Source organism: Mastacembelus armatus, chromosome 13 (assembly GCF_900324485.2).
Source record: "Mastacembelus armatus chromosome 13, fMasArm1.2, whole genome shotgun sequence".
Lineage (NCBI taxonomy): Eukaryota > Metazoa > Chordata > Actinopteri > Synbranchiformes > Mastacembelidae > Mastacembelus > Mastacembelus armatus.
In genome coordinates, this window is record NC_046645.1 from 12,615,020 (window position 1) to 12,640,185 (window position 25,166).

Here is a 25,166-nt window from a genome sequence, read left to right on the forward strand (position 1 = left end):
TCTTGTAATCAATTTCTTTTTTAGAGATTTTTATAAATAAATCTGCTTTTTTTTTTTTTTTTTTTTAATTATCCAATTAATTTTCTCCATGTAATGCCAGAACAAAATATACCCATTAAAATGTTCTTCAGTGTCCTAATTTTAAACAAGAATCAAGTCAACAATCCAAAATCAAGAGGCATTCAATTTACATGATGTATGACAAAGAAATGCAACAAATCATCAGATTTGAGAAGCTACAACCACAGAATATTTTGCTTTTTTGGTGTGATGGATCGATTATCAAAATAGTTTGATGAATTTGTGCTGAAAAGCTAGTATAGTGATAATGAGAAGCTATAGTGATTATGCTGACAAGCTACATCAATTCATCCATTTTTTTAGATGTAAGCAGCAAGTATGAGTTTCTTCAGGTACAACCGGGTTGACAAAAGCCACATTATGTGAAATGAACTGCACAGAGCCTGTGATGTGTAGATTTACAGCCATTCTCTGGCTTCATTTTATGCCACACCATCTGTTTCAGGCTACCCAACACCCTAAAGATGTTACCCTGACTCATTCTGACCTTCAAAATGGAGTGAGGGTTTTTAGAGGCAACCAATCTGAAAAGAGGATCCATTTTATGGACAAAAAGACTTGGGACAAAGCTTTCATTTTCTGACAATGATCCCCCCAGGCTCTATCAACAGTCCAGCTGAGCTAGGCCTGTCTACACTTTTTGTTTTTAATAAGTGATCCATTCTCTGCGGATTCTTATCTACAAGGTCCATAGGAAACAACCAAACTCTTAACACATTTATTAGTTTTATGACAAAAGTGTGTGTGATACTGTCTGACACTAATGAATTCATCCACTTCCAAACTTCAGACAACAGAAAATCTGCTAAGATCATTTTAGGTTTTACTGTAGAGCTAAACAAATGAATGTATTCAGAGAAAATCCATGTACAGCTATTTTAATGATCTTCTGAGCCATTTTTATAATGCAAGGATTTGCTGTTTTTCTTTGTTAATGATGATAAAACTCTGCAGGAGATATATGTCCACATATGTCCCCTTAAACAAACTATCCAAATAATTTACTGAACAATAATGAATAAAAATGTTAATATCGCTCTTAATATAACATGCAGTTTAAATTTTGTCTACGGCGGCATCCGATGATTTCTCACTGGCAAGTTATCTATAAATTATTTCCTCAATAGATAAATTAGAGTAAAAAAAAATCATAAAATATTGAAATGATGACAATCCTTCTGAGATAAAAGTGAATCTTCAGTTTGTTTTCTCCAACCAGCAGTCCAAATATATTCAGTTTAACAATGATACAGAGCTGAGAAAAGTCACTTTGGGCAACTTGAAACATGACAATTGTTGGAGTTTTCACTTGAAAATGACATTTGACATTGCATTTTGTTCCATTATCAAAAGACTAGCAAATTTTCTGTTGATCAATTCACCAATTAGTCAACAAGTGGTTTGAGCTGTATAATTGATATGTTCCTTTTGCTAAAAGCAACTTGAAAGCCAGAACAAACATAAATAAACAAAAAAAAAAAGCCTCATATTTCAGAGCCTACACTGCACAGTGCCATGTTTGTCACCTCAGGACAAAACCACCCTGTGTTCTGCTAAGGAAGAGAATGGACAGCAAATGGAGAATTATGTAGAATATACAACACAGTATTATTAGTCTGAGTCTATTAAGCATAATGGCTCCCCTCCTTCACCCCAGCAGCATGGAAACATTTATAGACCACTATGCTCCCAAAGCAACAGTAGCATTCATGCTTAGAAAACAAAATACCCACTCACAGGAAACATGATAATACTGCATGTTAATCGGGAAAACAGGCAAAAATTCAAATGTAAGAGGTTTTACAAGACGTTAGAATGCAAATGCACCAAGCAGCGAACCTCTAGAAAAATACTTTCTATTCTTATGTTTGTGAAACTTTTTTATGGGAAGACATATAGATAACACACTCCCCCTCTGGCAAGAAGAACAATGTTCATTTGCTGCATCATGTGTGGTCAACACCTACACCTACAGACAACAGCAGGTGGGAGCAGGGCTAATGCATTGCCTGCAGTCCCACCTGTCGGGTTCCCATTGTTGCCTTGTGACTGAAAATGCTGGCTCCATTTTCTCTGATTTCTGACTTGTCCCGAGGAGTCCTCAGTACCTGTGCAGACCTGCAGCTGAGGGATCAGGTTGCTGCTTCTGCATCTTGTCAGGGATTGAGGCAAGAGGACAAAGAAAAACAGCTCAAGAAGAAGGAAAAAATGTATTTTACCTTCAGGTCTTCTAAGTCAACTGTGTAATTAATAGATACTAAAGAAATAACACAATGTCAGGCATTTTTTTCTATATCATAAATGTATGTTAATTACAGGTTTTAAAGGCACCCAGCAAATATATTTATTTCATTTGCTTTTTACTAAGATCTATGGTGTCTTTAAATGAAAACATTTTATATTTTATTTTTTTGCAAATATGGAACTGTTTGTTTGTTTTATTCAATATTTGTGTTTTTTCTGTGTTGTTTGTACTGATTTGAAGTAGGTGGGGCTCAGATGGAGAAATACTTCATGTGCCAATCACAGTTTAGCAATATTCAAATCAAACGTGATGATGGTGGTGGGTTTATTGCTAATGGTGCCAGTCTCCTGTCAATCAGATCCGATCAAACCACACCTCCACCTTCATTATTTTGCAGAAGTGGATTGCAGGATTGCAGATCTTGTTTGCTTCTGCTTCGGTGATTTTCTATAATTCCCAGAATACCTGTGGACAGTCTCCAGAGAACAGGTGCAATTTTTTGCGTGAGCTGCGGGTTATTTGTGTAGGTGGAGAGAATAATAGCTTAAGCAATGGAGTAAAGGAAAGGGGACTGCTCTGCAGCTCAAAACACAGAAAGTCTTATGACTTCTCATTAGGGACAGTGTGAGAATATCTATTTCATTGTGTACCATGGTACCACTCAGTTTAAGTAACGAGGAAAGTATGTGATTCTGAGGGACTGTCATCAAAAACTTATATTTCCTGTTGATGTTTTAGACAGGTAGTCAACTTTTCCATTACATTTCACTGGGGCTGTTGTGGAAATATCTCAACATGATGTCACCTTGTACGTGTTTGAACATTTGTCCAAGGTAATAAGAAAAACGCGGCACCAAACAACAAATTAGACCTCAGACTGCCAGGTAGAATTGCAAAACCTTGTGCCATTATCTCTTACTCCATCAATGCTGAATATATGTACAGTCTGAACGTCTGCATCATTATTATTTGATTAATGTTCAAGCTTTGAAGCTGAATAATAGAAAACTTAACGTGAAAATTTACAGAAAAAAGAAAGAAACTGCAACAGATTCAAGAACCTCTTGCATTTTTCCCTTTGATTAGCAAGTGAGTTTAGTATGAGATTTTAAAAGAGAACCATTGTCAAGTATTTTTAATAAATGATGTTCAAGTTTCTTTAAATTACTGGCTCACTCTAAAGATGCTGACAGCACAATCAAAGCAGACAATGTGGCTTTGATTAAGTTGAAATGGCTCAGTCAAGTTTCAGCAAAGCACTTTAAACTGATATCTGAGGGGGAAAAGTTTTCGTGGAGTCAACGGCAGCATAAATAAATGTTACACTAAGGCTTATGAACATATGTATATGCTATTATGAAGGAAAACATATACTATCTTTTTACAGTATGTGGAGTATCTGAGGAAACACTACCTATATTTTCTAAAAGCCTTGCCACACTATTGGCAGTATCTCATTTTCTTACACTTTTTCTCTGGCTGAGACAGATGGGAGAGATAAATGCATATTACAAGAAGGGTAATTATCACTCTAAATGGCTTGCCATAAGGTTTCCTAGAAATTGATCTTGGGGCATGATCATTAGTCTTTCAAATGTTCTCCTCTATACACTTGACCACACAAGCATCCGTAAAACCCTCTTTAAAAATGTCATAAATTGCATGAGCAGATGAGCTGCATGTGTGCAGGGGCTGCTCTTAAGACAGCAGCCTGCTGGAGTGATAGGGTGGTAAGTGCACTCGGAAATCGTGTCCATTATGTTGTGAATTATGTATTTGAGGGGTGCAGGCCAGAGGACACGAGAGGAGAAGTGGTTGTAGGATGCCCATGGGTGGACTTGAGATCTGAGGCAAGCTCACAGTCCTAAGCATCCACCAACAACTCCCATTAAGGACGTGCCATTAAAAGCAACATTAGGCCATTAACAAAACACAGCCATACCACTTTCCTACTTATCCATTAACCCTTCCTAATGCAACCCACTGCCTAAATTTTGGGCAATGATTTCATTCTTCTGTTTCCAGAAGAGCTAACATTACATCACCCAAGTCTTTGTGTTATGAATGCACGAGAAGAGATTTTTAAATTCCCTGTCAGTATCAGACACTATTGGAAGCTAATGGATCTACTCAACTCCGCTGTGTCATGTTGACCGGGTTTCATAGGTAAGAATTACAATGCTCCATCACTGCAAAGATATAAAAGCCTGTCCGCCCTCACTTCAAAGTAATTTCTTAAAAATAGACATGGCAGGTGAGCAAATTGCAAGTTTATGTGGAAAATTAGATTATAAAATAATTTCTAGCTATAAAAATGGAAAAAAAAAACTGGGCACTGCCAACCTGAGTCCCTCTACTGCACTGATAAGACTCATGTTAATTAAGGTGGTGACACATGCAAATGATCATGCTTTCTGAGCAACACTTCTCTCAAACAAAGGACATCTTTAGGCTGTGATGGATCAATCAGGGGTTTAAACCTTTCAAGACCATGAGAAATGGATGTATTGTATACAAAACAAGTAACCTTAAATTTTAACAAATTGATGTATATACTGCATCTTTCTATGAAAATATATATAGACTCTACAAATGTAGACCAGGGGAACTGCGATTCATTACCTTAATTCAATCATTTCACTCCTATATCTAAAAGCACAAGGATGTCGATTGAATCGTCTTATGAGTTTAGTCTAAATGCTACTTTTCTTTAGACGACATCAAGGCTAAGGCCTATTACCGATCAATTCAGTTAATTCATATGTGATTAGAAACCACTCATTCATTCTTAATTATTTCCGAGTAATTTTAATGTGATAACTGTCTCATATGCCAAGTAGCCTTCAAACTTTATTAAACTAGAGGATCTTACATGCGTTATTAAATTTGTTCTGCTTGCTCATGCCTAATGATGAGCTTGCATCCACATGCAGCATTGGCTATTAATCAAAGGCTTTGCATTTAAGTCAGTTAATCTTGCAGCTGCTGAAACTCTTCTTGGAATAAGTTTTAAAGGCTACAGTTGAGCGACATCCTAAATCCAAAGATTTTTTCATTTTTTTTAATCTCTGATAGGTCTTTGTCAATTGTTTAGGAGCACTGATAAAAAAACACTGTACTGGTTTCTACAAGAGAATAATACACACAATGAAGGACATTACACAAAGAATCCCACTTTTATGCCTTGGCTGAGAGGTTGAAAAGAACATGTCCTAAAAAAACATCTTCAGGTCTGATTCAAGTTCATAGCGTATATTCTTGGGATTTTAGTTCATCCAGCTATAACCAGATTTGTGCTGCAAGCATCTGAGTTTAGCATAGACTCAATAATAGGTTCGTTTGATCATACAGTCCCCTCACATTTTGTCTGTGTTTCAGATAAAGGCACAGATAAATGCATTCAGTTTCTCAGACGGTAGGACTTGCTGTTTGAAAATGCTGTTTTTGAGTCCATGTAATTAAAATAAGAGACCCCTTTCCTCCAGCAATCAAAAGCAAGTACAATTATCAAACCAATTAAGGCTTAAAATGCAGAGAAACAGATGATAAAATAAATGTTTAGAGTCTAATAAACTAGATGTAAGGGTTAAAGAGGTGCAGCAGATGGTGTGATGTCCCAGACAAGGCAGGCAACGTTTCTTACTAATGAATATAGCACGCCTTGAATTAATTAAGACTTTAAACTGATATCCATAAATCTAACTGCAAGAAATGAATCCTGTCAACATTTTTCATTTTTTCCCCCTCCGTTTTGCACAATGTTTTAATATCCAGGTTTAAAATATTCCTGACACATTCAAAACAACCTTCCCAACATCAAAGTGCATGTCGTTTCACCAGGTCTCTTCAAGAGGTATCACATCAGACAGCAGGTATCAGTTTTTTGCATACAAGCCATAAACCTGACAAGTCTAGCTTGCCTGAAGCATCTGAGCCAACTACAGCAAGACTGACTTCCAGCATCTGCTCTCTGGATTATAGATTGAACACTATTTTTATTCAATTTTATTAGTAGCCTAAAGGGTCATCAGCACTAACATCACGCAGAGAAAGAGGCAGAGAGACAGGCTGGTACTGGAAACAGTCGATTGATCAAGCTGGAGAAAATAAGTAACAAATCTGGAAACCAATTTATGCCATTAGTGAGCAAAAATGTCAAACATAATGCTGCTTCTAAGTTTTATATGTCAGGATTTGCTGCCATTTTTTGTTTTACATCCAGTAACTGCACGTTTGGGCTGTTTGTCGGACAAAAAGATCACCTTAAACTGTGGAAACTCAAATAGCTTTTTCTGACATTTTACAGACTGGATTCATCTATTAATTGAAAAAAGAAAAATCAATAGATTATTTTGTAAAGCCCTATCTAAGACCCACTACAAAACCACATGCACAACATTAGTCCAGCAACAAAAAGATTATTTTTTATAATAATTGGTGTGTCTATCAAACGTCACAAAAAAAACCATCATAATTTATCAAAGCTCACATTCCTTTGTGCAATAGTTCCTAAAATACTAATGTTACTGTGATGTAAGAATGAAAACTGAAAAATCCTCATATTTGCTTTAAAAGTGACTGAAATTAACATCCATTTGTTAATTTGTTGTTTAATCAGCGTCTTGTTGAGTAATTACCAAAAGAAAATGTACAACATTTGGTGGCTTCAACTTGTCAAAGGTGACGATCTGCCATTTTCTGTTTTATATCATTGTAAATTAAATAGATTTGGGGTTTTGGACTGTTGGCCAGACAAAACAAGCAATTTGCACATGTCACTTTGGGCTCTGGGGGAACATGTGATGGGCATTTCCCCCTTTTTTTCTGACAGAAGTGACAGCTGAATCAGTAATGAAAATAATTGTTAGTTGCAGCTCTAGCCAAGACCCATGACAAACCCTCATGCTCGACATTTATATGCAGACTGACTGAGTCCTACAGGATGGTGGAAACCTTAAGACTAAAAGGATCCCTCCACATGTAGCACATTCTATGAACTGGATTCTTTTTAATTTTGAAATTTCAGCCCAGCTATCAGTTACAGGCGTCACTATTTACCCAACTGCAATCAGCTTTTTGTTCAAGTTCCTGCCTGTCTGTCTGCAACACGAGTGCTCTCTACTGTAAAAGCGGCCCCGCCCTGTCCCTGCCCCCACCTGAAACCCCCTCAATAGGAAATCCTTTGAACATTTGTATTCCACCGGTCTGTGGGGGGAGCAGATGTGTTTACTATTATACTACTGTATGTGTATGATAATGGAAATGGTGCCTGAGGATACCAATCAAAGCTGCTGCCACAACACACCCCTGTTGAAGGTAAATGGATCTCTGTCTATGCAGAAAGGCTGGCAACAAACCCACACAGAGCTAACCCTGACCAGAGCAGTAGAGAAAGGAGGAGATGAATCAACTCGAGGCCCATCACGTTTTTACATGGGTAAACAAGAATGCGTCCACTTATTGATCTTAAAGTGCTTCATTAGACGCTGCATGAGGCATTGACTAATATTTTCTCAACACAAAGTGGATGATTAATGGAAATATGTGCAAAAGTTTTATTACTGTCTGAATTTAATGCACAGCACCTACTTTGCCCTATCAATAATGTATGCCTTGTTATGCTGTAAACAACGGAAAATATTAACAGATATTTTCATTTGTTCAGCAGATGGCTTGTCTAGCTTTCATCTCTGGTAATTGCTGTAGTACGGCTGATACTTTCACATTAGTTGAGCATAGAGTCATGGATGCTGTTGTGCACTCATAATGACAAATCTGACCTTCTAACCCTTCACTATGAAACAGAGTAGGCAATGTTCCCCATTCCAATAAGCCAAACAGCCTGGTTGGTATTAAGAGGGCATGACGATTTCAAATTGTGTCCTGCTTTAGCCTCTGGCTCTGACAGGGGTGGGGGCGTCCTAAAGCTTCGGCTGGCTAAACAGAGCAGAGAGCGCTGGGAGGAATACATGGAATGCAGATAATACATACAAAGGATTATGTACCTGCTTGCACATCAAATCTGTGTGGTTTCACATTTAATACCCATGGACCAACGTCTGCTTTGATGGAGGCTAGAGATTAACATGTGCAGTCACACCGTTGAATCTTCCTACAGCTTCACAACTTTCAGACTTACGTGGCAGGATAAATGCTAACCCAATCTGGCTGAAAGTATTTAATAGTATAATCTCCACTGGCGCCAAGCTTGTTTATGTGTATGATGAATTTGTGTATTCTATAAAGGGAATAGTGTTTCCTTAAGTCAAATAAATTTACTTATGTGCAAAAGGCATTTATCTTTTGTCAGAGCAAAGTCACTAATAGTGTTAGCCTCCTTTTTTCAAAGGCATAACAGATAAAACTGTCACAACAAACCCAATCTTTCGCTTTTGTTTCTGAAATATCAGATAACCACTCTCAGTATATGTAATTCAGAATATGTCACTGATGTCTTGGGTGCATGGGTCCTTTAGAGCATAATAATTTCATTAGTAGTGGCTATTACATTTTCTTCTTCCATCATGACATGAGGAGAAGTCATACATCAAGATAAGTGCTTTTAACCATCCACCCTGGCGTTGCACATCTTCAACTGCTCCTTTCTCCTTCCTGTCCTGTGAACAGGCCCTGTAGAACCAACTGACAATGAGCAGCAGAGAAACAACCCACTTTAGAGAAAAACCTGTCAATAAACAAAAATGTGCCTATTCCACCACTGAAAAGTATTGACAGAATATCAAAATACCTACAGTGTGGCCTGAAGAGCTCAGTAGTAAAAATCTCCACAGTAATATTCTGCACAGACTTTCCCCCTTCAAGCAACCTGAGTGAATTCACTGTTCAGAAAGTCCTTTGGTGCAATGAACTGCTTCTACTGTAGGGTCAAACAAAAAAAGAGGCTGGAAGGCAAAAACACCTCTGAAAGTCCAGAAAAGGCTGTAAATTGTTGAAATTTCTTCCAGCCATACCATAAGATCAAAATCGAATTTCATCCAGCAGTGTTGTTTAAAACAAACCACTGGATGGATTGCCATGCAACTTTGTACAGACAAGAGCTGAAAGTAAACTAATCAGCTAAGTTTATTAACAGAATATTACCTGGCAACTAATTTGATAATCTGTTAATTAAACTGATAATCTGTATATTTCATAGTTCCAGCTTCTCCAGCTGAATATCTTAAGTTTCTTTACTGTTGACTGACTAGTTTCTAATGTTTTGCATACAAAGCTGATCAATTATTTGAGCATATAAATGTCAGGATGATCAATAGTAAAAGTAATCTTCTGGTTCCCCTCAAAATGAATTGTTGTAATTATGGTGACGCCTCGCCTTCGCAGACATTATTTTCCAAACATTATTCCTCCATATCAGAATGTTTGCATTGTTACTGTGAGCATGTAGTCATGCTGACGTAAGCATCTAGGTCAAAGTATTGCTGTTTTAAAGCACATCCTTTCATGGCTGGAGAGTCACTAGTGTGCTTAAAAGGTCATTACAACTTCTCAACTGAAAAGAAAAACAATATGTCACCACAGAGTAAGAAGGAAAAAAATTATATCTAAAAAACAAACATCTCTCCCGCCTCCCCTGTTTTCAGGGGAGGCGGGAGATATGAAGATATTAATATGAAGAACCTTTATATTTGCAGATGTAATGACCTGAGATATGAAAAGTAGCAGTAAACACAAAATATTACTGAGGACAATAAGTAATATATTCATTCGAGCATAATGAAATTCCACCCTGAGCAGGAAGGTAACACAGTTGTCAAATTATTAGAAACCCACTGGGAGATATTATTGTCTGAACACATATTCACATAATGACAAACTGTGGCTGTAATATTGTCTTGGTTTAATGTACCCCTTTGTGTTGCCGCTGATTAGAGATGAGCTTGCTACAGCGAGCCCACCACAATAAGACAGGTAATCCTGAGATTTCCTCGGGAAAAGAGAAGAAATCCAGGTCGCTTTACCCTAAAACTACCAAGCATGCGCTCAATAAAAAAAATTACCGTTCATTTTTTACCATCAGTTTTTGCTGCGTGACCCTGCGCATTCAAATAAAATCACCATCATTATATGAGGAAATGATGTGTCATCTCCTCTGTATCTACTACTTGTATAGTGGGAAAATGAATGGTAGCATAATGGGTTATGGCATTTTCATTACTCAAAATGAAAAACTACAAAGTTCATTTTACAATGTCCTCTCTCTATAGCCAGGGATGGTAATAATGCAAGTTTTATGTGACAAGGGTCTCCAGTTGAAGGCTACTTTTGAGTTCACTATTAAAATCTCCAGCTTTTTTCTTTTGCAACCACTCTGCAGTGCAGTAAAATCAGAGCCATACACAAAGATGCTTTTATACTAGAAAAAAACATCAGAACAAAAGTCGGTATTTAAATTGCACCAGTGGGATGTTTAATGCTTAAAAATTCTTCCCAGGAACATGAAGCTACTTGACCTCTTAAGATGTCCCATTAGAAAATTAAGTATTGCATCCAATTACCAGACAAGCGTCTCTTCACCTTCCTTGTAAGGTCTGGCAGAGGAACAGCTGAATACATAACAGCAAAGCAAAGCATCTTATCATGAAACATCTAACACATCCACAAGTCAGACATCAGCCGAAGCACTGCTAGTGAGGTAACTGCCATCCACTCCACTCCTTTGAATAAAAAACTGAAGTTTGATCTGAGGAAACAGTGCATATATTAATATTTATTTTTTATTCAATCATCATTTTAGTTAGATGTTAGATGTAGTTAGATATACTCCCTGGCAAAACATTCTGTAGACTGCACCTCCACCTCTAATTTGAAAGTTGAAGACTGCATTTGTGATCTTTTTTCAGGATCATGACCTCAAAAAAGGTTTAAGGGTACTTGCAAATGTATTGGCACATTGATGACCAACAGCAAGGGGCCAACCACTAAATCTTCTAACTTATTTCTTACTTAGGCACTTACACAATGACAGGCTTTTAATTCCAATCAGAGATATACTCTTGCTGCCTTCTTTGAAAGAGAGCCTGTCTGAATGAGAACCCATGTCTCCTGCAAGTTCAACCAAAGCAGCATGTAATCAAAGATAGCTTCAGGCACCACACACTGCAGCAGCGGTCTATGAACGAAGGGTGGTGGACATCACAACAACACAAAGAAACAGCTTTTAAAATGGCAAGAATGTGAATGCTGAGGTCAAATGCCGACACAAGACTGTTCTGTTGAGTCCCAAAGGCAGGACCCAATGGGGAACAGCACAGAGCTTCGTGAATGAAAAATTGCTAAACAGCATCTGAATGAATAGACTGACTTCTCAGTATTGCAAAAGAGCCTTGGACCCAACAGAGGTTGATTCAGAAACGAATAGAAAGACAAAAACTCCATGTCATTTTATTTGCTGGCCTGGGGCTTGGCATGAATGTTTCACCTTTTGCACAAAAGCTGTGTCAATCTGACTGCTCCAAATCAGACAAAGTCAAAACAAAGGTCTGATATAATAGCAATCTGCTATTTGACTCTTATAGGTGGGCAGAAATAAGGACTTTACAGGAGTCCAGGAACAAATGTCATAGCTTCATCACCAACCTTCTTTAGTAGGAGCATCTTCTGCGGGTACTCCTATGTGGTGACACTACTGTCAGTGGTAAAAACAGTAAAAACATACATTTTAATGAAAAAAAGAAATTCATTAACTGTAATTCACAAAAACAAAGGCCACACAAGTACCCCTAAATTTCCATACATGTGCCCCTTAATGTTATTCCTTAAATATTCTCTAGGGTCAAATCATTACCATCACAGTTAATGGATGCCTCGCAAAGAATTCATTAAAACATAGCAGCGACTCTAATGGAGAATCTGAACAAAGATCCAGGCCTTGTTAAAGATGGGTGTGGCCACAGGCTTTTCATATGGAGGAGGGCTGCTTCCTCCCCAGTCAGGTTGCACAGGGACAAGCAGCAGCTACTCTGTGCCTTCTCTTAGGGGTGTGTGCTGTTCCATATTAATGACAAAGAGAAGAGCGGGAGCAAGAAGTCACTATCATACACTCATTTGTTTAAAAAGACCCAGCCTCACAATATAGTCAGTGGGAGTCCACAGGAATCCAGTGAAAGCTGGGGGCCGCGTCAATGACAAAAGACAGAAACAACCTCACTTTTTGTCCCTGAAACAAGGCCTGCCCAATTTCAGAGTGCCGTTGGTCTTTCACCAAAACCAAGGATACCTTCATGCATTTGAATGGGGGGTGTTCCTGCATAAAGAAAGAAGCAGGACTGCATAGCACAGTCATCTCTCTCCTGTTGTTAAGCCTTTCTTTATAGCTGAAACAATAGAACTCTGATCCGTCCCGCTGGATAACAAATAAACCATTATTTTGTATGGCAGAGCGAGAAACCTGTGTGCAAAATGAGGAAAGTGGGAAGATGGCAGAGAAAACTGAGAATCTGTTTGGTAAAACACTATAACACTTTTTATCCCTCAGCCCAAACAAGTAAACTGTAAATCTGAATGTATTAAAATCAATAAAGTGCTAAATTCAAACAATCCTTCTTAGCCTGACCAGCAAATTAAACCAGCAAAATGGACAGCTGAAGAGGCAATTTTAGCCAAGATTATAAAAACTGAATATATCTCACACTCTGGCTCTAGAAGTGGGGCCAGCCAATCACTAAAGTGTAATTAAGATTCACTTGCTGCTGTTTTACTGATAATCCTGTGTGTAAAACTGTCACAGGCGAACAAAAGACCTTCTCCTCATTGAGTCATTGCCTGAGAGTGATTACTTTTGCCACACAAGTCCTTTCATTTTGTCAAGGCAAAGCCACTCACACATCTCCCAGCTCAGTGAGTCCAACAGTGAGTAAAATGTTCTCTCACACGTAGGAAACTCACCATGTTCGAGCAGAAGCTCATTTTTCTTCACTGCTGTCTCAATACAACTAGTCTAAAGGTGATTTATTGTTTAGTAGGAAAAAAAAAAATCTGAAGGTACATACAACTCAGAAATTTTTTGAGATTTTCTTATAAAACATTTGCCTTTAAAAGTTGTAACCAAGTGAGTAAGTTAAAGTTATCGTTTAGCTTAATGTGAGTGATGGGAACAAACTGCTTTTCTTACAACAACTGCACATACAAACAGGAATCATAAAGAGACATTAGCCCCTGTACGGCCCTAAAAACCAACACTCCTCCACCTGTTCAGTGTCCTGCTGGGGGTGGAAAGAAACAAGAGTGCCTGTGAGTGTGTGTACGAGTGCACCACTCCAGCCTACTGTGTGATGGTGCAGAGCAGACAAAGACCAGCAGAAATCTCTAATACACATCTTGAACTGTGCTACACCAGAATTATAGTTTCATGCAGCTGTGATCTTATTTACACAATCCAGGGCTATTGATTAGTAGATGTTTAATTTTAGGTCTACTGCATGTGAGCCACTGTACCATATGGAAAAGGGGTTTGTTTTATACACATCATTTCTCTGTGGAAAAGGTGATGCATCTGTTTGATTTGAACTGTAAAGATTTGTCTCCTCTCACAATAGAGCAGGTTAATAATCGACTCTAATATGAGATTTCCTAATTTTAGATTTGCACTTAAACCTGATCATTTTTTGTGCTGCATCAAAATTAGGTACAGCTAGTTAATTATTACATCTCAACTTCAGTTTGATTAGTTTTACTTCACCCATAACTTCATCTTTCTTAGTTACTTGTAATTCAAAGCTTACGTTATCATGTCAGTAGTTAATTAAACTTCATTTGCACATCCAGGCTATAAAGTGCTGCTGCCAAGGGCGCTGCTAGGAATCCTACACCCCCTGATGGGAAGTGACACTGGGCTCCCCAACCTAATGCTGCTTTAATTTACAGTATGACCTCGCCTGTCTAAACAGCCCCCGAATGTGTCCCCCTTTTCCCTCCATCAGCAGCACCTCTGTCTTCTGCTCACATTTCCACTTATTTCTTATTCTGATCAAGGCCTGAGGAGCACATAATGCACACAAATGAGCACACACAAACCTAATTCACCTCCTTGAACATCTGTTTCATTCTTCCATAGGATTCGCTTTGTGATTTTTGGCTGAGTAATGACATTTATCTCACTTTCTACTCAATAGTAAAGTCTTTTTTTCCCAATCCCCAACACATGCACTAACTGTGCAACGCTAGAAATGAATCCACTTCTCACCTTCACTACATGCACATCACTGAGAGTCCTTGAGATATTATTAGCTGCCAAAATTGGGTTAAGCATTCAGCAGAATAACTTGTATAGATATCGCATGTGAGGCCATTATAAGCATTTGTATTGTAATAAATTTGTGGAATTACGGAATAATAGGAGGTTGGTTCCCACTGATGGCTTAAGGCCATATCTATCTTAAATTTCTGCTTTTCTAATTTCTGATTTGCCCCTTGTTTTACTCATTTATTCATATTTCTATTGTGTTCTGTAGCAAGCAATCTACTAAATTTGATTAAAAAAAAATAAAGTATTTTAAGAGAAGAAGTATTAAAGTGATAGCACAAAGCGAAGTACAGATGCTGCATTTCTGTTCAAAGCCATGATGCGGTTGAGTTGTCATACTTCTCATGAATGCATCTAAATTTTTCATGAAGGGATACAGTACTTTGCAAGTCACAAAGAAATCTCCTTTCAAAGAAAAAAAAAAAGACAACCACAAGGAGCCTTCAAAGATCCAGAGGAAACCACCTATGAACAAGACGAGGCATGCACAAGCACGCAAATACACAGTTCTACAAAATCATGTAATATAAAAGTGAAATTAATGGCGCTCTCTCCTTTTTCCAGTATTATAACTTCACAGCATTCATGAAGCAAGTCTGGACGTAATCTAGTTAAAGATGAAAGAAAGGAGAGTGACTGTCTCAGGTGAAATTGGGTGACCTCTGCAAGAGATTAGTCCATTAGGGAAAAGGGAGAGCCCCACTCGCTTGACAAGTAATACCAGCTGTGACACCGAGCGCTGTCTGTCTGTCTGTTCGGGAGGGGGAGTGAGGGTGGTGGTGGTGGTGCTGGGGGAGGGAAGGGTGGAGACAAGGGAGCGAACAAAAAAACAGATGCAGACTGTTTGTTCTGAGACTAATTCAGGGCTCTGGCTTTCTGTTCTATCTGGTTGTGGTCATGGCTCAGCCTTTAACGCAGAAACCCCCCGAGCTGTTGTTTTTTTCATCTGTTCAAATATAATAAATACAGGCCTAGTTTTTCTAACAAGTATCGATGCAGTTTTTATTGCAAATCCAAAACTCAATAAATCCCTTCAGTCAGACTGTGCCCACATTGAACAAATTGGCAAAGAATCACAAACATTTCTGTTTGCAACAACTTAAGGGAACTTTTTTTTTTTTCTAACCATCTGTTGGCTAAGCAAAAACACACAGTTTGACCATCACATAAGGCAGCAAGTCTGCTATACACACAGCAGTGAAGACAGCCATGAAGCCTAACCTCATTACTAACTCAGTGCACTCTCCTTCGTTCTCAAGCACACGGCAGTGCTGCGGCACAGCAGAGTAAAAACATCTTTAAAGGCCTTTGGTTTCCTTTCAAATAAACCACCTGAGCTTGAATGACGGGTGCTGCGTGGTGTTAATTTACAACAACAATCGGCACCGTAGTGTGACGAGTTGGAAGGGAGTGCAGTGAGATCAACCTCTCTGCCCCTTTTCTATCCAAGGGAGTACTGTGGGCTCCTGTACAGCTTTGCTTAATGGCCTGGCTGAGCGATGTGAACACATGGTGCTGCTACCTGTTGGCCTGAGAGTGCAGACAACAAGGAAACCCACATAAAGGCACCAACATCTTTGGCACAGTGAATACCAACCCCAAAATTAGGACTTAAGAGTTGTTTAGAAAAAGTACACTTTGTCCTTGTTGCTTTCTCCTTTTTTTTTTTTTTGTGGCGATTCACCAGGGGCAAATTTATTTTAAAATCACCACTTATTGCCAAGTTGCTACATTCACATCACATCCAAAGAGACGAATTTATTTGCTAAAACTTGGAAGCATTGACTTGTACAACCCATTATTGTTGCCCACATCCAAAATAAGTCCTACCCTATGTGTAATTATTGGAGTGAGCCTGTCAGGAGCACTTTCCTCACCCAGCAGGCAGCCCATAATTACAATAAATCAGACAGGATGTGAACGCAGCATTACTCTGCTCAATATGCTGCCTGAGCATGAGAGAAAAGACTTTAAAAATGAGGAGCATCATGGTGACATCATGGCATGAGCACATGTGAGGACTGGGCGATGATGACTACCTCACTGCCTCTCCCACCCTGGGGGGGGGGGCTAACGTGGCACAATGGACAATATTTCATGCAGTTTAAACACAGAAAAGTCACTTTTTAATGGAGGCAGGCAGAAATTCTAAATGCTAGTTATTTAGGGGGAGTGCTGTTATGAAAAGCTACTCATTCTTATTTACAATGATTTAAGTTATTATTATTATTATTATTATTATTATTATTATTGCTTAATATAGCCGCCAAGAAGAAAAGTGCCACTGCATCATTTGTTGGATAAGCTGCCAGAAACATCAATAAGAAAAATATTTAGCCTGTTCTGTCATTTCAAATTCAGCCCGACATTTCTCACATTGATTTCCACGCAAACCACATGTGGTCATGGGTATCTCGATGACTAACACCGACTATATTGTGTCTTACTAGCTTGGAACAAAAACCACCAGACTACCGGCTCCAATTCTCCCTAAAAACGTGCTCAGTAAGCCGGGCTGAAGTTTTTGGTGGCACCTGAGTGTGTGACAGCAGGGACTCCCCCCCCCCCCCCCTCACCCCGTAGCTACCTGCGGGTTCACGGGCGCATCCCGCCGGTGAACGCCACAGTAGTTCTTACCTTGGCGGAGGAGCGCGGTGAAGAGGAGGGCGCACACGCAGCTGGCACACAACAAACGCATCCTTCCGAGTGTCTCCGATTCCCACTCGGCTCTGTTTGTTTAAAAATAAATTAATTAATTAATCAAAACACTTGACTTGAGTTTTCTGCAGGTGGGTTAAATTAAAAGCGTTTCCTCTGCTGCTCGCGCCTTGGAGGCAGTTCAGTTCAGTTCAGTTCAGCTCGGTTCGGGCTCTTTCTCTCAACGTGGCACGTGCTCGCTAACTCGCGCTCACATCAGTTCTGGAGGAACAGGTAACTGTGAGGGGCACAGAGACGAGCGCGAGGGCGGGGGAGACTGTCTGCAGCTCCGCCCCCGGTCCCCCCCACCCCTACACATACACACGCACACACACACGCACACACACACACTCCACCCTTTTCCTTCAGAACCCCCCCCTCCACACACACACACACACCCCTCCACACACACACACACACACACACACACTCCCCCACACACACACTCCCCTCCGCCCCCATATCCTCCTCCTCCTCCTTCCTTTCACATCTCCCCCTTTATTCTTCTCCCGCCCCACTTCTGTTTTTCCATGCACAGGGGGACACCTTACCTTAAGCGGCACCTCAAGGACTGTTTCATGCAGAATCCAGAGGTGGAATAAGTGCCCAAATGATTTACTTGCATTTTAAACCGAAAATATGTTAGAGGCAGAAGTATTTGTGTTAAAATGTGTATGACTTTCTCAGTGAACCGAGGTGAACTAAACATCAGAAAATTGTGACAAATGTTGATCACAGTCCTATAGAGTGCAAGGTGGCACTTTCAGTTAGACCTAGAGTGCAAAAGCTGAACATATTCAATTCACGGCTCCAATGAAAGAAAAGCAGCAAAGACGAACTGGAACCAGTACATTCTTCTCACTTCTCCTTGTAACTTAATGAACTGAATGACTAACGAAAACCTGCCAAAACAGGAAAAAAAAAAAGAAAATAAATGTTTTGAATTTTTGCACTTTGGAGTATTTTCATTGTTCGAGCTCAGTTGATTGACTGCGTTCCTTCTCAGGTCAATGTCAGTTCAATGCCAAAAAGATATTGTGTCATTTAATTAAACTTAGAATTTGCTCTGTATTTTTAAGTAACAGCAGCAAGGCTCCCGAATCTGCAATGTTTCATTTACGCACAGACATCATATAAATGCGGAGATGTAAACAAATATACTGTATACCCATATGAAGTGTAGTAAAAGTAGACTCTTAAGAAGCTAAATACTTGAACCTCAAAATTATACTTAAGCACAGTGATTATTTGTTACTTCCCACCTTGGCTGCCTCAGAGATGCAGTCTCACAGACGCTTGCAGATGCATGCATACACTTTGCCTATGCTGACACGTGCACTGAGGTAGCCTATACTTCTAATCAACCCTCGCCATAGGCTTGTTTCATACGGGAAACGACACTGTGCTTTGTGCCTCACAGGCACAGCACAGAAGGCTCATGGTACAGCAGACTATAGGATGTGGGTCCATGGTTAATTATAATGAAGCCATTTTCACATAAATAATTTATCCATAATTAATTATTAACCTCCTTACTCATATCTCCTTACTTTTCAATTATATTACTGAGCACATTAAAGACCAACATCACTATAATTAATAACCATATAATTACTATGTTAATAATTATAATTAATGCAAGTGTTTTGGCACTGGGAGAGCTTTTACTTCTCTTCACTTGCACTCATTTTTGGCTCTGTGCAAAGTTGCTATCTTGGTATCTATATTTACTTGCAAAGCATGTCATGGTTTCAAGTGATTTCCCGTGCAGTGACAAATAGATTGTGACTATAGATGAGGGCTGTTTTCTGTAGCAGTATCATGATCTAAAACAGGGCTAACAGTGACAGTTTCAGAGTCCATTTCAGAAGTTGGTAAAAATAACATCAGAGCATGTAAAATGTCACTAAAACCACACTTGCTTCAAATAAAATGATTTACCACTGTGTTGTAACTGCACGATCATGGTTGTCTGTGTGTGTGTTTGCATGTATCCACAGTGTGTGTTGGACTGGGGGAGAAATCTGTGGGGGTGAAGGAGTAAGTATTCCTCACCCCGGGTGCGAAATTCATGTAGGTCTGTGATGGTTTGTGCAAATGGAGTGAGGGCACAGGCTGTGAAAACCTAATGCAATTTGATTAGAAGTTAACCGCAAAGCAATATTTTTCCTGCCTCAGTGCACCGAGAGAAAAAAAAAAGAACTATTTGCCTTTTTCCGTGTGGGTGAAAGTGAATGAGACTGACTGATGACCAAGCCTGGAGCATGTTGTTCATTTCCTAAACAATAACATCAGAGTCATAATTGGGATTTCAGGTGAGGCTGGTCAAGTACTCAATATTGAAATTAACACAAACAACAAAAACAGAACAATCCTAAATTCATGTAACTAAAAAAACAAAAAAAAAAAAACCAAAACTACAGTAAATCCATGAGCCAGTTGTACTAAAACTTCATGTCATGTTTTTTTTTTCTGACTCTAATGAATGCAGCTTGAAGCTCAGGTTGATTTTGTATTCACGGGAGAGCATTTTCAGTCAGCCCCCATGACTGGAGAGAGAGATTACACACAGAATAATGAATTACAATATATCATGTCATAGTGGAGGGACTGTACCAGCTCCCGCTGTCTTTTATTTGATAAAAGAATGAGTGCTCCTATTTTGACATCTTGTGAGACATCTTGTGACACTGCTCCTGCTATGAGCATGGAAACAAACATCCTTGTGTTGCTATGGACTCAGCCAATGAAAGCACATATTTTTGACATTCATGGATACTGCAAAAAGAGGATCTTTTTTTCATCTGTGTGTGTGTGTGTGTGTGTTCCCCCAGTGATTTGTGTTGTAGGTCTACACTAATTATCACAGGTGTGTTTCAAGTATAAAAATAAATAAATTCAGGTTTGTCAAAGTGAATGCAACACCAGTAACCAGAACTTGGCACTGTGGGTTTACAGACTGAACAGGATGCCTACATATTCACCCAGTTGAAGCAAAAAATATGATACAGGTTAATTTGGCACCTCTCCGAGTTTTCCAAAAGTCAAATTTCTCCCCTATCCTGTGGAGGTGTCAGCCCATTCAGAACTGCTCCTGGAAAGCGGACGACTGATTAGTCTCCTACAGACTTGTCTATGGTAAACTGTGTCAAGCAGCAAACACAGTGACCCTGGCATTTTCAGCATGGCCAAGGGAGGGGAAGATCTACTTAATGGCCAGTTCGGTGCTGACCAGCAGCCCCACTTTGGATCGATAATTGCTTCATTAGTTAATCTGACTGAGTGTGTGAGCAGCCTGTAGTCAATGAAGAGTTACCTTTCCTTCTGTGAGGAGTCTGTGCTTTATTGATTTTATTGTTCTCTGTAGAGCCTAACTTTCCCCCCCAACTAATCCTCACATTTACACAAAAAAAGGAGAATGGATCTCTTTGTTTAAGTTTCTAATGCTATCCATACCTCACATATATTTAAGGTAATCGATTGAAGCTGTGGCTTGATGGCAACAGTAAAGCAAATGGAGAGAAGCCTGTGAGGTTTCTGACAGCTTGAGAGGGTGAAGGTGCAAGACACCTTCAGCCTGCACACACATACACTAGTTCTTGCTTGTGCATGTAAACTTTTGGACTAAGTACAATCCCTACTGACAGATGTTATGTGGGAGTTTCTTCACAAACATATCATTTATCATAAGCCAGGTGGAAAAAAAATAGTGTCTAATCTAATGGTGTCTCTTTCAAGCTATCGCATTAGATCTTTAGTCTTACATCAATAATATTTTGGCCACTTGTAGGCAGTGCAACAAGCTGTAAAAACGTGTAAGCAAAACGTTGCTTACATACATATTTGGCTGTTACATTTAAAATTCATTTCACGTTGTGTCCAACCAAGAAATATAAGCCCAGTACTGATTCTTCTTTTACCTCTTTTTTTTTGTCTACACCAACTCTTGTCTGGCTCTATTTACTTGCTAATGTTATTTTCACCAGCTAGTCACTGACTTTGAAGCATTTTGCCAAGAAAACTGACTCTATTTGAAAGCAATGCTGATAACAGCAGTGAAAGTCAACCAAACCTGAAACCAGTAATGTCAGGTTGGAAAACCAAAACAATGACCTGAAAGACACCAAAAAGCTCAGTAGAACTAAAAATAAATGTATTGATCGTAGCAGCTTTAAATTAAATGTAGGTCTTCTTGAAATGTTGAAATCCAAATGCCTTGAGAAGTTAAAAGTATGTAAATTAATTGAACTTATCACAAGGGGGTACATTAAAGCTTCAATGCCACTGGGTAGCACTGACTTATAAATAATCTATTCTTCCTCTGCCTTTCATGGTTCTTCAACAGTCTATTGTCACAGGGGTGGAGGGCAGAGTAACCCAATACCTAAAAACCGGTCTCCCACAAATGACACAAAAAGTTATTCTGAACACATTTAAATGCTGAACATGAACTCATAAATTTTAACCCAGTAAAACTGCACGAAGTTGGCCACCTGCCATAAGCCTTCCATGATCAAAAACATCTTATTCTATTTGTCCTTCTGCCATCGGTGTATTTAAAATCTTTAATCCTTTGTTACACTAGTACCATAATCCTTCATTTTGAACATATTATTAGTTGCACTTTCTTTTCATAGTTTCATAATGTAAGTCTAGGCATCACATGTGGGTTTTTAATCCTGACTGTTGTTGGTTGATCCTGCATTGTGCAAATGTCTTCCTTGTCAGCACAAATTTACCGAGACAAATTCCTTGCATAACTATTGTGGTTTTGTGAAAATAAAACACGTCCTACAGGCCTACAACCTGCTGGAAAGATACTACACAAAAGCTGCCGCAGCCTTTATAATAGCAGAAGAGTGGAAGTTATGCACATTACACTTATATGGTGGACTAAATAAAGCACTTTTCTATGTATGAAAAATATTCTCTATTCTGGCATTTAGAAGAAGGCACACAAAAGGTTATTTTTAATATTTATATTAAGACTTCAAGGACACCAAAGTTTAAATCAGCATTGATAAAAGAGAAAAAATACATGTATTGTTATCTGTTTTTTATTATGTCAGGTTTTCTGTATCTCAGCTACCAAACAGGGACAATGAGACTAAAGTAACAGTGATGGTGTGCCAAATTCACATAAAAGACAAGAAAACAACCCAGATAACAGATTACACTGAGGGTCGAAGGGAAATATAGTGTTGAGAGATGTATTAAAGTTGAAATATTCACATGCTTTCCCCTGCCTGGATTCTGCATTGGATGCAGATATTGGCATGTGATACATTTGACCCAGTCTGTGAGGCTTGGCTGGCGGTTGTGTCTATTTTCCCAAATTACCAGGTTGCAAATACATAAATGTAATTCACAGACAAAATGAAAGGCAGAGAAATTATTCATAAAGATGTAGACCGGTGTGAATACAACTCAGGCATCTGTCAGCTGTCAGTATTGTTTATTTCTCACCTAAGTTTGAAACTGTGTGCTAGTTTGTCAGTTAATGGCGGCTCATTGCCGGTGGAATCGGGAGTACTTAAATGCCGCCTGCTACAGGCGGATGCTTTGAACAAGAACCCAGAATAAACACGCACAGCAGATTCTTTAAAATGACAGTGAATATTTTGGGAAAATGTCTGCCCAAACACCCAAATGTTCCATGAAATTGACTCTTAAACAAATGATAAGCAATGCTATGGCAATTCTGTTATTAGAATTGAAAAGTTATAACTCCTTACCATGTAGTAATTTCAAAGGAAAAGCTGCTGGAATAATTTGTTGGTGCACAATCATTTGCTGCTTGTTTTTTTTTTTTCCTTCCCTCTGTTTTTCTTAATACACTGGTGAAAGTGAGTTAACATTCTGCTCACCAGTTAATCTTTAAAGTAGAAGGAGAAGACACCAGCCAAAGTCAGACAAAATCTCTTGATATATTGGAGTAAAAAAACAGCATTGTCAACAACATGAAACAGATGACAAAATAATGGAATATAATAGATGAACATTTTCTTTCTCCCACAACAACTGAATCAGCGAGGTCATTTGTGGCCTGGGAGCAAAGACTGTTTGGGTTTCATCAAAAGGTAGTTTGCAGGTTGTGAAGTAGCTTGGAGCCACTGAGGCCTGTATGTTCTGAGCTTTACAAAGTTACAATAATTCTTCTCTCTTTTGTCTGTTTGGAAATATGTCACCCAGGAGCGATTCTAGGATCAGCTCTTTAGGGGTGGGGGGGGGGATTTAGTCCCTAATGAAAATGTGACATACACATTTCCGACAGTTTCCAAGCCACAGTGATAACGATCAGTGTTAGAAAATTATATTCATGAATTTATTTAATACATGAATAGAAGAAAACTAGTTAGCTAACTAACCAGATACCAAGAGAGGTTTCCCTCGACGTCACTGACAGCCTGAGACGTTACATATCTGTCAACATTACAATTCACTTGGAGCATCTTGGCATCATATGAATGTAAATCCACTATTCAGTCTCTTCTTAGCTTTTTTTTTTTTTGGACTCTTAATTCACCAGGGGAAATTCGGGCTCCTCCAGCAGCTAAATGTGGGCACCGGCAAGATGCCAACATTGTGTGTCTTCTATTTCGTGCAGGACAGGTATAGCTATAAGCACTGGGCTAATAGTGGTTTTGCTGCAAACAGGTGCCTGGTGGTAACATGCCGGTGCTATTAGAGTCATTGTCAGAGTCAGAGTTGGTGTCATTAGAGTCATTGTTAATATAAAAATATATCTTATGACAGCTTTGAAAATAATAATGCATACAAATATCTGTGCAGTGCAGAAGAACAAACAGACATTAATGGGTCAAAATGTTTGTAGGCGGTTTATTTTTTTTTAAGGAAATGCAGCATAAAACCATTATACCTAAGGTTTAAAAATAAAACTCTTTATATTCATCCATCTATACACCAGATAATGCTTGTCCTAGAACATCCAGGGTCGTGGGGGTGGCTGGAGCCGATTCCAGCTGGCTGGCACTGGACAAGAGGTGGGCTAGACCCTGCACAGATTGCTACTCCAGCACAGGGCCAAACTCCTTATATGAAACTTTATATATCATGGAGTATAGCAAATGTACAAAGGTAAATATTGGTCCCTGAACGAGCTATTACAGCCTCATGTTTTAACACTAACTACTGATGTACTAATGTCTCAAAGCCTTTTCTTGTTATTTAGTTTTATTTGTTTAAATCTCCACCTGAGAGCAGAAGGTTCATGCTTTCCTTTTTACAGGCTGTCTTGATTTATTTGAGTTTAGCATGCAATAAATATGGTGTCCAAAATATCCTGGATGTATCTCCAGTAAAGCCAGTTTGCAGTAAAGGAGATAAACAACTGTAGCTCCCTAGCCGTCCCTGAATTTATGCTTGTCTCCAACAGAGAATTGGACTTGTCTTTTATTCTGAAGGGGTGTCAGATTTCTGAATGCACTGCTGCTCACGATCCTTGAGCAGGTCCCAATTGGTGACAGTGACTGCGTGCATTGACAATACTGTTGCATTTACTTTCTGAATTCATTGATTGCACAAAGTTGCTTGGTGGTGTTTTTTTTTCCTTGAGGTTGCAGACAGCTACTTTACCAGATTTCTGTAATCCTAAAAACATTTCTGCCATTAAACCCTGATTGATTTCTCCTCAGACTTTTCTGATTGCCCACTGTTTACTACATTTCTTAAGCGAATACCTTGCAAAACAATTACAGGTGAAGCATTCTGCAGTGATCAAATCAGTCAGTTTGAAACACCAGGTGCACAGGCAGACAGGAATTCTGCAGACACAACTAAATAACAGCATTTGCCTCATGTGATGATTTGATGAGTTAAGGTAACAAAACTAGAATGTGATCATTTTGAGACAAATGATTT

At 39.0% G+C, this 25,166-nt stretch overlaps 1 protein-coding gene across 1 annotated transcript in view; it reads right to left on the reverse strand.

The window, feature by feature from the left end:
* LOC113125696 (CD166 antigen homolog A-like) overlaps positions 1-17,502 on the reverse strand; it is a 33,496-nt gene extending 15,994 nt beyond the window's left edge. Inside the window, exon 1 of the mRNA XM_026299327.1 lies at positions 17,226-17,502. Coding sequence (XP_026155112.1) covers positions 17,226-17,286 — 61 coding nt within the window. The 5' untranslated portion in view covers positions 17,287-17,502. The remainder of the gene's footprint in view (positions 1-17,225) is intronic.
* Positions 17,503-25,166: the final 7,664 nt, after the last annotated feature.